Below are 14,745 nucleotides of genomic sequence, written 5' to 3'. Positions count from 1 at the left end.
CTTGGTGTGAGTCTCCTGTTGTGGTGAGCCAGACAGCAGCAGAGGGTGCTGGAGGCGAACATGGTAGGGCCGAAGAGGGGGACCCCTTGGATAATTTTCTGAATTAGATGAGGACACCCCAGGAGCCAAGCTGAGGTGGGGTGGGGCTGCCTCTGAACCACTCCTTGAGGCAAATCCCTTGGAAGTGAGCCAGTGTTGCTTGGAAATCTCTGGGGTTTCTGAGGTTCCTGGTCTGGATTTTTCTTGGACCAAAAGACAAGAAACTCCCCGCACTAAAAGTTTATTCCAACTTTTATTTAAGCAGATTGCAGGTTTTACTGCCAACTTTTCAGTTCTGTGTTCAGATGTTTATGAACTACATCAGATGTGCTGTGGCTTCCTCAGCTCCTGAGCCTTCAACATCTGCCCTCCCAGCACCTGGCCCTTCTTCCTTTCAGTCCTAGAAGCTATACAGACCAGACTCCCAACAGGAGAGGGCAACTGGGACTAAGAGAGACCTTGCAGGGGAGCCAGAACCTGCTTCTCCAGAAAACCTGGCCCTAATGGACATCTGGAAAGACCTCAGAGGCCATTAGAACCCCTGTAATGATGCCTGAGGTGGCAATAGTGACCTGTGCTGGGCCCACCTTGTAATTCTCATCACCTTGCCTGTCCCTGCTATCTGGGAGCCATGAAGCTGAGTGCTGAGCAGTCGTTTCCCACTCCACGATTAGAGGCAGGAAGTGTGGGGGTCACTGCTCCCTCTCTGATGCTACTCTCACCACCATGGCTGTGCTGGTCCATTCCCAACCCCACCATTTCCCCTACCTGTAACAACAGCCTGGCTTAACTGGTCTGAGACATTTCCTGCCAGTTCCTCCAAACTAAGTCCACTCCTAGTCTTGGGTTGCTGCTCTCCTGAGTGAGCGATTGGGGGCGGGGCAGTGCAGCTGACCACAGGGCAAACAGGCCAAGCCACCACCCCCCCCCAACACAAACTGCCACCACAGATCTCTCCTCTGCTCAGAGGCTGCCTTCCCTGATCACCCTGAGAAGTGCCAGTTGAGTGGACATCTGAGAAGACAACTATTAATGAATGGTGAAAGACTCAATGTTTCCCTCAATAAGATTAAGGTAAGGGGCTGGAGAGATAGCATGGAGGTAAAGCGTTTGCCTTTCATGCAAGAGATCATCGGTTCGAATCCCAGCGTCCCATATGGTCCCCCGTGCCTGCCAGGAGCAATTTCTGAGCATGGAGCCAGGAGTAACCCCTGAGCACTGCCGGGTGTAACCCAAAAACCACAAAAAAAAAAAAAAAAAATAAGATTAAGGTAAGAGGGGCCGGAACGATGGCACAGTGGTAGGGTGTTTGCCTTGCATGCTGCTGACCTAGGACAGACCGAGGTTCGATTCCCACGACGTCCCATATGATCCCCCAAGCCAGGGCAATTTTTGAGCACATAGCCAGGAGTAACCTCTCAGCATCACTGGGTGTGGCTCCCCCCCAAAAAAATGAAGACAATGTTTGGTCATGCCTTTACTCAATACTGTACCAGAGGTCTAGCCAAAGAAATTAGGAAAGAAAAAGAAATAGTTACCTGAACTAGGAAGAAGTAAAAGTGTCTCTACAGGACAAGAGAGATAGTATATTGGGGTAAAACACTTGTCATATATAACTGGCTGCAGTTTGAGCCCTGGTACCACATATATCTCTCCAGCATTACTAGAACTGATGCCTGAGTTAGAGTAAGGCACACTGGGTATGCCCCCCACCAATACAAGCTATAGATGGCATTTATTATTATATGCTGAAAATACTGTATGACTACTGAGTCCAGGTTGTAAGACATAAAATTGATGCACAAAATGGTTGTGGATAAATGGGGAAATGTACTTTGAAAACAAAACACCTTTGAAAGAAAGTAAAAGTCTAAAATGTCCCTGCCTTGCTAGTGACTGGCCTAAGTTTGATCCCAAGAACCACATATGGTTCCCTGAACCTCATCAAGAGTGTACCCTTAGTACTACTGGGTATATCCCCACAAAAAAAATAATCCCTAAAAATAATCAATGTGAAATGGAGATGGACCTTATTCAAGTGGCAGGTAGGTAATCTGCTAGACTCAACTGATTTCTTTATAGATCCTAAATATATATGTACATTGTTTCAAAACATAATTTTTGTGGCTAATGTATGTATGCCTTATGTTTCTTTGTTTTGTTTAGTTTTGGCTTGGGGGACACACTGGTGCTCTGAGCTCCAGTAATCAGTCTTGGCGGGGTCAGGAAGCCATATGGGATACTGGGATTTGGACCCCTGGTCAGCCTGATGCAACCCTGCCTGCTGTTCTATGTGCAGCCACACTGTAGTTGCTACTGTCCAGTCCAATATGCATTTTTGTTTTCCTGTCCCTTGCACTCTGGACAATGGCGAGAATGCCTTCAGGAAAGAGTGTGTGTGTGTCCGTGTGTCTTCAACTACCATTGCTAATCTTCATTATGCATTTTGCTTTCCTGCCTCCTCTTGTGCACTGGACTTGTTCCTAATGTTCCTGAATAGCTCCACCTGTGTGAAGAGGTCATTGTCACAGCTTGATCCCTGGACTTGAACACATGTGGTCTCCTCATGATTCCTTAGAGCTGGGAAGGTCATTCAGCACCCTTGGGCTCCCCAAAGCCTTTACTCCTTTCTGCTGGTTACCTAGAGATTTGATTAGAGGGAGACAAGAAGAAGGAAAGAGAGGGTGCCCCAATTATAGGAGCACTTGGCTGGAGAGTGCAAAGGACCAGAGGCAATTGTCACTGGTTGGGGAAGCTCTAAGCTCTAGGGTCTCTCAAACAGCCATTTGCCTTGCATGAATGAGACTTGCACAAAAACCTAGGGACTTTTCACAGGCTTTTATTCAGAAAGGGGGCACTCTCCACGAGTCCCTACCTACCACCCATAGGACCCCACTTGAGTGGGGCTTGTCTTTTATTCAACCCTCACAACCCACTCCCTGTTTCCCCAGGCAAGAAACAGGAGGGGGCACTCAGGAAGAGCCCCCTACCTTTATGTAAGCAGGGCCCAGATCAGGCAATCAGTTTCACTCCCAGGGTCCTCCCACCGCCCCCCAACCCAAGATAGATGGTGAAGCTGGAGGGATCAGGTGTGCAGTCACCTGGAAGCCAGCCAGCCTCACCCCATGTTTATGCCTCAGGACATTTGAGGCACATCTTCCTTTGTTTTGGGGCTGCAGACAGGGTGGTGGATATCCTTTGGGGGGGGGGGAGGCCCTTCCAAAACAAGAGATCAGGGTACTGGTTAGGGCTGTGGAGGTCCAAGAACCCCTTAGTTCTGTTTGGGGAGAACAGTCTGTGGAGAGCAGATTGTGGCCCTGGACAACTGAGAATAGGCTGTGTGGCCTGGGACAACTGCTCAGAACAATGCCTGGAGTTTGGTCAGAAGCTGGGATCATGGGGGTGCTGCTAGGCCACAGAGTAAGGCCTGCCTAGAAAGCTGTGGCTTCTTCCTTGGAGAAAAGCAGTCCAGAGTGGTTCTCAAGGCAGGGTTTGCCCATCAGGCCTGGCCTTGGAGTGATGACTGCCTCAGAAGATTCTTGCCAACACCAAGGAAGGCAGTAGCAGTTGTCCCAGCAGGGAGCCCCAGAGCAAGTCTGGACCTGAGTTCTGCCCTGACCGGACGCTTGGCCTTTCAGGGCCTTCTGCACCTGTGGGAGACAGAAGTGGGCTTTAGCCGGGAGATACCTTTGCCAGATATCCTGCCACCTTAAGGCACATAGATAGGGACCCAGCAACCAGGCCAGAGTCCCCAGCCGCCATCTGTGTTGAGGTTTGGGGCCAGGAGAGGGAGCAGGAAGAGAGCGCCAGGTCTTACCTGGCAAGGATGATTGCAGGGCGAGGACCAGGGCACCCTCGGCATGGGCAGTGGCAGAGGTGTCGGGAGAAATGGACAAGGACTCAGAGTTGTGTGCTGTGTGGTTCAGTGTGACCTCTGGTTCACCTGGCTCACCCTGGACTGGAGAATCTAGATGAAGGCCCTCTCTAGAAAGAAGCAACTCCGCCTCAACTTCTGTTTCCTCCTGGACATGGAGTGGCAGCTCATGTGTTCCTGCCAAGGACATCCTGGGGAGCTGAGAAGTCTTGGGGGTCATAAAAGTCGTTCTTGTGCTGCTGGCCTCTTTGGCTGTGGGCTGGGGTGCAGAGGTGTGGCTGGATCTGGGGGAGGAAGCCGTCACCTTATCCAAGATGGGCATCTTGTGAGTTGCCGAAAAGGACGTTGGTACCTTTGTTGCCATGAGAGGGGATTTTTTGGTTGCTAAGGAAGATGGGCCCTGAGTTGCCAGGGAGACTGTGGTCTTTGTTACCAAGGAGGATGGAGTTTTTGTAGCTGGGGAAGAGGCAATACCAGTTTTCTTAGAGACTGAGTCTTCAGTGTCAGTGGAGGATGAGTCTACAAGTACCAGTTCAAAGATATCCGGAGCTTCTTTCTGCTCCTTAATGGGTTCTGAGAGGAGACATGGACTGGCATGAAGGTTGCAAGCAGGACCAGATAGTCCTCATCCATGCCAAACTATAAGCAACAGCAACAGCAACACACACACACACACACACACACACACACACACAAACACACAGCCGATGGTGGAGGATCCTTGGGACTCCTCACCCATTTTCTGCTCCTGATCTTCAGGCCTCAAGGCTGCAGTCCACAAAATCCTTCTGTCCCCTGCGTTCCCCTTCAACCTCTTTGCACCCCTCTACATCTTGTCCCCTACTCACCACAGAGCGATTTCTCGCAGCGGTACCCGGTCGGACATTGGGAACAGGGAGTTCCCTCCTGATAGGGCCTTTGCCCCTTCACGTTCCCCCTGCAGGAGACCAGGAGGATGCTGGAGAAAGGAAGGTCCCTCACCTACACACATAGCCCCAGAATGCTCTGACAGCCCCACTGCCGAGAGGACAGATACCTTATTGTGACCAACATAGCCCTCCCCTGTCCACACAGCCCTGTCTGCACACCCCCTACCCACAGGGGTCTGATCACTCACGGGGGCTCATAATTGCAAACCAGCAGTTGGATATTGGGCTCCTCAATGCCCTCGAGCTTCTCACAGAAATGGGAGCCGCAGCCAATCCTGTCTGTCTTGGCCCAGATCACCTGCAGAACAGTAAACCCAGATCTTTAGCTTTAAAGGAGTCCAGAGCTACAAACCTCTATGGCTGTGAGAGGGATCCTGGAGCCTGGAAGCTTTGTGTCTTAGGGCTGGGAAAAGGCTTAAAGGATGGAGCATGTGTTGTGTGCTGGGATCCTGGGCTTGCTTCCCAACAGCAATGGCCCTTCCCAGAGTGCCCTCTACCCTCAATTCTCCTGCCCCCCCCAAACCCAAGTCTTTGGGGACATGCAATTAGTAGGGCAGTTGGGCCTCACCCAGCAGTACTCAGGGGTTACCCTGGCTATGCACTCAGGAATCACTCCCAGAGGCCTCAGAGGACCTTAAAGGGTGCTGGGGATCAAACCCAGGTCTATTGTGTGAGGTGAACACCCCTACCTGCTGTGCTATCTCTCCAGCCCAAGGATGACATGCAATTTTAGGACAAAACTGGTAACAAGATTTGAGGTGGTAGTGAAAGGATTGTTCTGCCAACTATTGACTTATTTCACAGGCTGTGCCCCCTTTGAAAAGCTTACTTTTAGAGAGGCCTTCAAGAATTCTCTCTGTAGGGCCAGAGTGATAAAATAGCAGATAGGGTGTTTGCCTTGCATGTAGCCAATCTAGGTTTGGTTTTGAGCACTATCTGGAGTAATTCCTGAGTGCAGAGCCAGGAGTAACCTCCAGGCATTGTTGGGTATGATGAGCACCACTATTTTCTGGCCATTGTACCATCATTCCTAATTTTGGGGATCAGACATACCCAACAGTGTCCAGGGCTTACTCCTGGCTCTGTATCACTTCTGGAGGGGCTCAAGGGACCACTGAGATGATGGAGTTTGAGCCTGTGTCAGCTGCTTTCAAAGAAAGTGTCTTATCTGATTTACTATTGTTCTGACCCCTCATGTCTTCATCCACTCCATTATAATCTTTTACTGACTTATCTTCACATTATCGTAAAAATGTTTTTATTCTACGGGGCCAGGGAGATAGCATGGAGGTAAGGCGTTTGCCTTTCATGCAGAAGGTCATTGGTTCGAATCCCGGTGTCCCATATGGTCCCCCGTGCCTGCCAGGAGCAATTTCTGAGCATGGAGCCAGGAGTAACCCCTGAGCACTGCCGGGTGTGACCCAAAAAACACACACAAAAAAAAAAAAATGTTTTTATTCTACATACAAGGAATATGTCATGTAGGAGTTGGAACATTAGTATAGCAAGTAAGGCACTTGCCTTGCACACAGCTCACCCCAATTTGATCTCTGATCTCCCATATGGTCCCCCAAGCACCTACAGAAGTGATCCTGAGTGCAGAGCCAGAAGTAACTTCTGAGCATCACTGGATGTGGCCCAAAAACTAACATAAGTGTGAAGTTCAAATTGTCAAAATAACTAAAGTGTACACACCATGACTGGAGATCAGCTCCCCCTCCTTGCTATGCCCAGTGTGCAAAGATATCACTTGTTTGGTCCAGGGAGGATCACCTGGCAGCACTTGGAAGGGATTATGCAGTCTCAGGGATCCAACTAGGGCTTCTGCATATGAAGTGTATGCTCCAGCCTTTGACCTATTTTTCCAGACTTATGAGGTTAATTTTCTGGATGGCCATTAATTTCTGTATACACACACACACACACACACACACACACACACACACACACACACACACGCACGCGCACACACACTTGGAGATAAATTTTCTGCCTAAATAGGCAGTGGAGTATGTTCCAGTCCCACAGATGAGCATCACCCTGGCATTTCTGTGTGGCATTTATGTGCAGTGCTCCTGAAAAAGCTAGTGTGGAACTGGGACAGAGCTTCCCTGGGGCACAACAGCAGACAGCAGCCCTACAGGAAGATGTGCCTAGGCAGGGAGGGGGAGAGGTTCAGGAAATGGAGGGCTGCTGGCCTCACCACTTCCTGACCTGGGTGGGTGATGCTGGGATTTCCTTCCCTAAGATTAGCACTAAAAATAATACCTCATGAAGGGGCACTGGACAATGGAATTGATGGGATGGGTGGAAAGATGTCTTGTTCTGTTTTTCCTTTTTGGGGGGGAGGCCACACCCAGCTGTGCCCAGGGGTAACGCCTAGTTCTGTACTCAGAAATCATTCCCAGTGATTACCTTGGGGGACCATATGTGCTACCAGGGATCAAACCCTGGTCAGCTGCATGCAAGGCAAGTGTTCTACCCATTGTACTATTTTTGTGGCCCCCTTTTTAAAACGTTTTTAAAATTTTCATGTTATGTAAATAAGCATAGGGAAGATAAAAAAAATAATTCAATAACATTCATGCTAACTCCTCCACACACACCTCTACACCCTACACCTCTTATCACAAACCAACATTCAAAATGCAGTGAGAGGTGGTTGGAGTGATACCACAGCAGGGAGGGTGCTTCTTTGCATGTGGCTAATCCAGGTTTAATCCTTAGCACCCCATATGATCCCATATGATGTTCCCTTGAGCCCCTCTGAGTGCAAACCAAGAGTAACTCCTGAGTACAGCCAAGTGTGCTCTTTACCCCAAAACAAAAATCAAAATGCAATGAGAATTTTGATATAAGTGAGAAGTGTCTTTAAGTAGAGGAGAGACTCACAGACCGGACTCAGGAACTTTTTGCTCAGTGGCAATTTGCCTCCCACACCACACACATACAGTTTTTAAATGCAAAATATAACCAAATCAAACAAACAAAAATTTTTTTTCTTCTTTGCAAGTATTTAAAGCCAAAGGAAAAATTAAGCGACATGCTTTATTGGTCTCCAGCATACAGGCAGCAAAGATTTAATTTGTTTTTGCCTTTTTTGAATATGGGGCCACATTTTGCAGTGTTCAGAGTCTCCTTACTTTCCATCTTGGTACTTGGGGGGGGGGGCTATACAGGATAGGGTCTCAGATAGGGTCTTTGCATGTAAAGCATCAGCTCCATTGAGCTATCTCTCTAGAAACAGCAATTCAGTTGCCAAGAAACCTGCTGAAGTTCCAGAGGGAGGAGTGATATTTTCTGCTGGGACTGAAAGCAAGGGCAGGACTTGAGTAGGCTCAGAACAGTAGCTACAGTATTGGAAACAGGCTCCTCTAAGTGACTCCTCCCTTTGATGTCAAGCCCTTCAAGGTTTTCAAATCATTGTGTTTGGTTTCATATTTGTTTTGTGGATGTGGATGTGCACGCTCAGGGCTTGCTCCTGACTGCTCAGGGATCATTCCTGGCAAGACTCTAGGGACCATATGCTGTGCAGGCGATGGAACCACAGTGCTTACGCGCAAAGTGAGCTCTCTTTCCTCTCTCTCTGGCCCCTGATGGTGTTTTTTGTTTTGTTTTGTTTTGTTCTGTTTTGAAAAATCCATCGAGAAGCTGGAGTGATAGTGCAGCAAGTTGGGCTTTTGCCATCAGCTGACCCAGTTCAATATGTGGCTTCCCATAGGGCCCCCCCACCCCCAACACCACCTGAATGCAGAGCCAGGAGTAAGCGCTAAGCATCACCAGGTGTGGGCCCAAATTCAAGGGGGGAGGGGTTGAATCGAAAGAAATCCATGTGGGAGGAGCAGGACTGCATCAGAGGTCTGGGGGACACATTTCTTGTGGTGGAAGCGTTTTAGACTCTCGGGAAGCATTTCTTTTCTTTTCTTTTTTTCTTTTTTGTTTTTGGGCCACACCAGGTGACGCTCAGGGGTTACTCCTGGCTATGTGCTCAGAAATCGCTCCTGGCTTGGGGGACCATATGGGACGCCAGGGGATCGAACCGCGGTCCTAGGTCCTAGGTAAGCACGTGCAAAGCAAATGCCCTACTGCTGTGCCACCACTCCGGCCCCTCGGGGAGCATTTCAAGGTAGAAGATCCCCCAGCGGAGAAACAAGGTGGCCCCACCCACCTGCATCGGCCACGACCACCCGAAGACCACGTCCGCTCCACCCACACACACACCCCCCCCACACACACACAGAGCCAGGTGAATGTACTGAGCATCTCTGGGTCTCTCTCACACACACGCACCCACAGCGCACCTGCGTGTAGTGGCCGCACATCTGGCTCTCGTTGCAGGCGTTGGAGCTGAAGTTGTAGTGCTTGTACTCGAGCTGCCACTCGCCCACCGCCAGGGGCACGTCCAGCCCCCGGTCGGTGATGGCGAACAAGTTCTCGCCCCGCCGGCCCCGCTCCTTGTTGTGGCCCCACACGCACTTCTCGGCGTAGGCCTTGGCGAAGGCGGCCAGCTCCGGGTCCCAGCTCTGCGGGCAAGGCGGGACGGGAGAGACGTGAGGACGGCACGTGTGGGGGCCAGAGAGAAAAGGCTGAGGGTGATCGGGGGGTCTCCGGGGCCCTCCTCGGCGGGGCGTCTTTGCCATGGTCTGGACAAGTAGGTGCCCTGTGGGCTTGTGTAAGGAGGGCGGGTAGGTGGGCGCCCTAAACTGAGGGTCTTGCCCCCGGTGTGTGATCTCAGGCTGCCGAACCGATCTGAACTCTCCCAGGGTTTTGGGAAGGTGAATGAGATGCTCAAGACCATGTTGGCATTCATGGTGCCCAAGAAAGAGGACAGCATGCCCCCTGCCCACGCAGGGCACCCTGCGTAGCTCAAAACAGTCCACGTGTATTAATTAAGGCTTGCTTATTCAAAGCCCTGCCCGCCTTCCACCCACAACCATAAAGCTGACTTAGGAAACCGGGACTCCACTCTCAGCTCTCCTTGGAATTAGCCAAACCTTTGTGACTTTTCTTTTTCTTTTTTTTTTTTTTTTTTTTTTTTTTTTTTTTTTGAGGGAAGGCATGCCTGTAGTGCTGAGGGCTTACTTCTGGCTCTGAGCACAGAGGTCACTCCTGGTGGGGCTTGAAAGAGCATGTACAGTGCCAGGAATCAAACACCGGTTGGCATGTGCAAAGCAAGCATCATGCCCACTGTACTACTGCGGGCCCAGCTCTACTCTTGACCAGTTCTAGGCTTTCCTGCTGAGTGCTAATCCTCGGTACTCTCAACGCTTGTCAACTGAGCATCCTTTCCCCAAGGCCTTCAGAGAGGTCGGGGCTGGGGGTAGGTGGCGCACATGTCTATCAGATTCCATGGGGCCTATGTTCAGTGGAGACCTCAGTTGTGGTAGTCAGAGGGAGGTTAGGGGGGCTGTAAGCATCTGTCTGAGCCACCTGCTGTGAGGGTTGCGCCAGGTAGCCTCAGGCTGTTTGTCCTCGCCCTCACTCAGGTGGTGCCCAGGAATACAGGCGAGGGAGTGAATGGCATCTTGCTTTTATTTTTTTTAAAGCCTTTAATTTTATTCTTCAAAAAACGGTCCATTTTTTATTTTGCTTTCTGACTCTGTGCTTGTGCCTTCAACACTTTCACAACGATTTTCTGTTCCTCTATAAGGAAAGCACACTTAATCCTGTCTCGGACTTAGCACACATGGAGCCACCATAGGCCCGGCTGACATGTTTCTTTGTTTTAGATAGTCTTTTCAGAACTTTAGGTCTCACAGCCAGGAAACACACCACATGCGGACTTGGGCGCCTTTCCTACCTTTTTGGTATAAAGGTAAACAATCCTATTCCCAGGGGTTCGGGACAGCCTCGTTTTGTTGGAGGCTGTATTGTAGGCCTACGACGGTATGTCAAACGCTGGACCATTCTGAAGGCCTCTAAGACACCGTCCCGGAAGTCGGCATCTTGCTTTTAGAAGGTGACCATGTGGCCTACAAAAATGGGTCCTGGGACGCGTGAAAATCCTCAGGGTTTTAGGAACAGCTGAGAGCCTTAAGACCTTAGGAATGTCTCTAGTGGTGGGTTCCAGGGTCCAGAAGAGAAATGACAGCGGGGATTTGGAGGGGAAACGGCGCTGATTCAGTCACTAATCATTATTACCATCAGGAGTGACCCCTGAGTGCAGAACCAGGAGCCACTAGGGTCTCAAACTCAATTTAACTGGGGGCCGCAGGAGGCAAAGTTGGGGTGATCCTTGAGTGCAAAGTCAGTAGTAAGCCTTGAACATTGGGGGATGTGACCCAAACAACTAAAACAAAACAAAACAAAAAAAAAAGATTCCTCTAGGGCAGGGCCACAAAATGTTGTACGGAGGGCCACAAACAACCCGTGGGCTGAGAGTTTGAGACCCCTGTGACTAGTCCATGATCCTCACCCCCAAAATAAAGAAATATCAAATGCCAGCACTGAGTCAGGTATCAGGCAATGACCTCTCCATACTCCCTGAAGAGCTTCTAGTCCATCCTGCCCCCCCATTCCCACCACTACCAGAGTTGGCAAGAACCTCAGGAACCAGCGATCTGGGACCAAAACACACAGAGAATGGGAGGGGTGTCCACAGTCACAGCAGTGGGGCGCTCACAGCCAGCGGCTCCCACCCACCCGCAGCAGCTCCCAGAACCCGAATGGGTGGGAAGTAGGTGTGTCCACACAAACCCATCCCTCAGGGTTATCCCAACTCTTGGCACCTTATGGGACTGTCTGGATCCTGCAGCTGGCTATCCCCTAAGGGTGGAGCAAGAGTCACCGCCAGGCCATCAACGTTCAGGAAGGCCAAGCAAACTTATAATGGGATCCAGAACTCCCTCCTCACTCCTTCAGCCAGAAATCTAGTTAATCCAGCTTCCCATGACCTGAGATCTGTCCTTCCGGCCAGGGACACAGGCGCCCAAGAAAGACTGCCAAACCTAAGTGTAGAGAAGAGGGTGCCGAGTTAACTGCGAAAAGACAAGGCAGTGGAGAAGCAAAAAGGCTTGGAGAGCTGAAGGTATTGTGGGAGTGAAAGCAAGAAGGCAGGACATATTGGACAAAGACAAAGTGCTTGGTGACCTTTCTGACTTTTGTGGCAAAGGGAAAAGTGAGCAGGGGAGGCAGCTGGAGAGGGAGCAGAAGTCAAGCACCTCAGATGCTGGCATGTTCTACTGGGGCCACAGGCAGCCAGTGGGTGAGGTTAAAGTGGGGAGAAAGGGACAGACCAGTGGGCCCCGATTCCTTCTGGGATGCTGGAGAGTTTCAGCCATCATGTTTTCCACCGATGTCTCCAGTTTCTCTCACATTGTCCCCGCACTGCTGCATACCTCTATGGCAGACATTTTTCTGTTCTCTCTCTCTCTCCCTCTCTCTCCCTCTCTCTTTCTCTCTCTCTCTCTCCCTCTCTCTCTTTCTTTCTTTCTCTCTCTCTCTCTCTCTCTCTCTCTCTCATTCTCTCTCTGACACTGTGGTTTGCAATACTGTTATTGGAAGGGTATTATGCACATCACTTACCTTCTTTCAGCACCCAGTTATTGACCAGAGTGATCATCTCCAACTATCATTGTCATCTCACTATGTTTTTATATCTTTCTAAACTTCATGAACCTTATATGTGTTTTTTTTTTGAGATTTCATATTTCATTCTCCCCATTGAATATTCAATCTGTGAATTCAGTCTATGTTGCTAAACGTCACTCTGTGACCCCATTTTGTAGATGAGAAATGGAGACATCTCTTTGGGCTCAGGGACAGGCCTTATGGACGACTGGGACAGAGGTGAATGTGGGATTCGGAACCCTGCCTGTCAGCTTCCTCTTTCTTCTCAGGGACTCTGGGACTCACTTTGCCTCCATCTCTTCTCTTTGGAAAGCATCTGAGGACCTTCCCTGCAAGGTGACAGAGGTTCCTGTGTGCCCCCTCCCAAGGCCATGTGCTTTAGGACATGCAGGGAAGAGGTCACCAAAGCAGAAGTTGGAGCTCCCAGGCCTGGTTCTGGCAGCTTGTGTCCAGCACACCTGGTCCCTCAGGGATCAGAAGACTCAAGCACCTGAGTCCACTTGCTCATCTGTATAAGGCGACCACCTTATGGAGCTGTAGCAAGGGTCTCAAACTTGCGGCCCTCGGGCCGTTTGTGGCCTCCGTACAACATTTTGTGGCCTGCGGCTGGCCTTCAAATATCGCAGTATTTGCGATTATTCGCTTATTGAATAATCGCAATAAAAATCGCATTAGTAAGAAAAAATTGCATTAAACATTCGCATACCCTGAGCAGTTCCGTTCAGGGTATGCAAATGTTTAATGTGATTTTTTGCGATTTTTTTCTTATTAATGCGATTTTTTATTGCGAATATTCGGTAAGCGAAATCCCTAATGCGGCCCTATCTCACCCCGACTTTGCCTCCTGCGGCCCCCAGGTAAATTGAGTTTGAGACCCCTGACCTACAGGGACCTATAAACTCTGACATCACGGGCCTGTCACTAACTGGAGATGTCTGTGGCATCTCTGCAGCTCTGGAGGGGTGGGAGGCCTGGTGGGGAGCAGCTGTCAGGGTTGTGCCTGGGCCATACTCACCATGTGCAGCATGTTGGCAGCCGGCGGCTCAACCTGACTCCGGTAGAAGTTGTGCAGCTGCACCATCACGTCCCTCTCCTCCTCAGTCAGCGCTGCAGCCAGGCCTGAAATGCAGGCCAGCAGGAAGAGCAGAGGCAGCGGGAGCGCTCGGAGACAGTGGGAACTGTGCATGATGGCCAGTCCTCTCTGCCTCTCCCGACCAGGGGTCTGGCAGCTGGATTTAAAGTCCTTCCCACACAAGCACCACCCTGGCTGGGCCGACTGGGAGGGGCTGTGTCTGGAGGGCCTGCTGGCTCACACAATGTCTCAGGGCAGGGCTGGGTGTTCAGGTCCTGATCAGAGGGAAGTCCACTCCCAGATTCCTGGAGTCTGTGGCAAAAGCCTTTCTTCAAGTAACAGAGGTTCAGGCCTGAATTCTGGGGAACCTCTTGAATGGGCACCACAGAGACTTGTGCACAGGTGGCAGAATCCCAGTAACTTCTGCTGGCCTACAATGAGTTGCACTCACAAGGGGGTGAGGCCAGATGAGAGGAAGGAAACCAGAGACACTTTCCCGAAGACTGAGTGACAAGAGGAAGGTGCTACCAGTAGCTGGTGGAGGATGGAGGAGGACAAGAGCCATTTGATAAAGGATGGGCCAACCTCATAAATCTTGTTTCACCTGGTACTGGGTCCCCAACACAAGAAAAAACCTCACGGGTAGTTTCACCCATGTGGCACTAGAGGCGCTAGAGTTAGGCGTCTGCCTTGCACGAGCTGGCCTAGGATGGACGGCAGTTGGATTCCTGGCGTCCCATATGGTTCCCCAAGCCAGGAGCAATTTCTGAGCTCATAGCCAGGAGTAACCCTGAGCGTCACCGGGTGTGGCCCCCTCAAACCCCTCCCATAAAGAAACCACCTTCATCACCCCTACATGACAGGGCCTAAGCTGGCCTCTGGGGTGTATATTTGGAAGGGAGCTGCTGTCCCTGAAACGCAGCAGCTGTCCCCATGAACTCAGCAACTCGAGGGCCTTTTACCTTAAATATATATTTGGCTCTTATGTGAAGATACTTGAGATGCCCAATGAAGTGGGATCTTGCAATCCTCTTGGGCTGAAGACAGTGAGTCATTTCACAGTCACTAACTTATAAAAACAGAGTACAGGGGTTAAGGTGCATGCCTTGCATGTGGTCAACCTGAGTTTGATCCCTGGCACAGCATATAGGTTCCTGAATACTACCAGGAATGATTCCTGAGAAAGAGTGACAAGCACTGCCTGATGTGGCCCAACCATCCCCTATACACACACACACACACACACACACACACACACACAC

At 50.4% G+C, this 14,745-nt stretch overlaps 1 protein-coding gene and 1 pseudogene across 1 annotated transcript; both read right to left on the bottom strand.

Moving 5' to 3' along the window:
- Positions 1–3,414: 3,414 nt before the first annotated feature.
- PI16 (peptidase inhibitor 16) lies at positions 3,415–13,597 on the bottom strand. The gene is made up of 6 exons (XM_049764752.1): positions 13,427–13,597; positions 9,144–9,365; positions 5,031–5,140; positions 4,762–4,850; positions 3,857–4,486; positions 3,415–3,689 (listed from the first exon to the last, which is right to left on the bottom strand). Exons 1-6 carry the CDS (start codon positions 13,595–13,597, stop codon positions 3,568–3,570), a joined length of 1,344 nt encoding a protein of 447 aa, XP_049620709.1. The 3' UTR covers positions 3,415–3,567.
- LOC125996514 (60S ribosomal protein L34-like) lies at positions 10,372–10,761 on the bottom strand (annotated as a pseudogene).
- Positions 13,598–14,745: the final 1,148 nt, after the last annotated feature.

The sequence above is a fragment of the Suncus etruscus genome, chromosome 18, assembly GCF_024139225.1.
Source record: "Suncus etruscus isolate mSunEtr1 chromosome 18, mSunEtr1.pri.cur, whole genome shotgun sequence".
NCBI classification, from domain to species: domain Eukaryota; kingdom Metazoa; phylum Chordata; class Mammalia; order Eulipotyphla; family Soricidae; genus Suncus; species Suncus etruscus.
This window is presented reverse-complemented; position numbering and strand designations above follow the sequence as displayed.

Coding starts and splice junctions, on each gene's coding strand:
- PI16 (XM_049764752.1), bottom strand. CDS start 13,597: ATGCACAGTTCCCACTGTCTCCGAGCGCTCCCGCTGCCTCTGCTCTTC. Junction 4,851..5,030: donor GTTTGCAATTATGAGCCCCC/GTGAGTGATCAG, acceptor GGTCTCCTGCAG/GGGGAACGTGAAGGGGCAAA. Junction 3,690..3,856: donor CCTGCAATCATCCTTGCCAG/GTAAGACCTGGC, acceptor TGTCTCCCACAG/GTGCAGAAGGCCCTGAAAGG.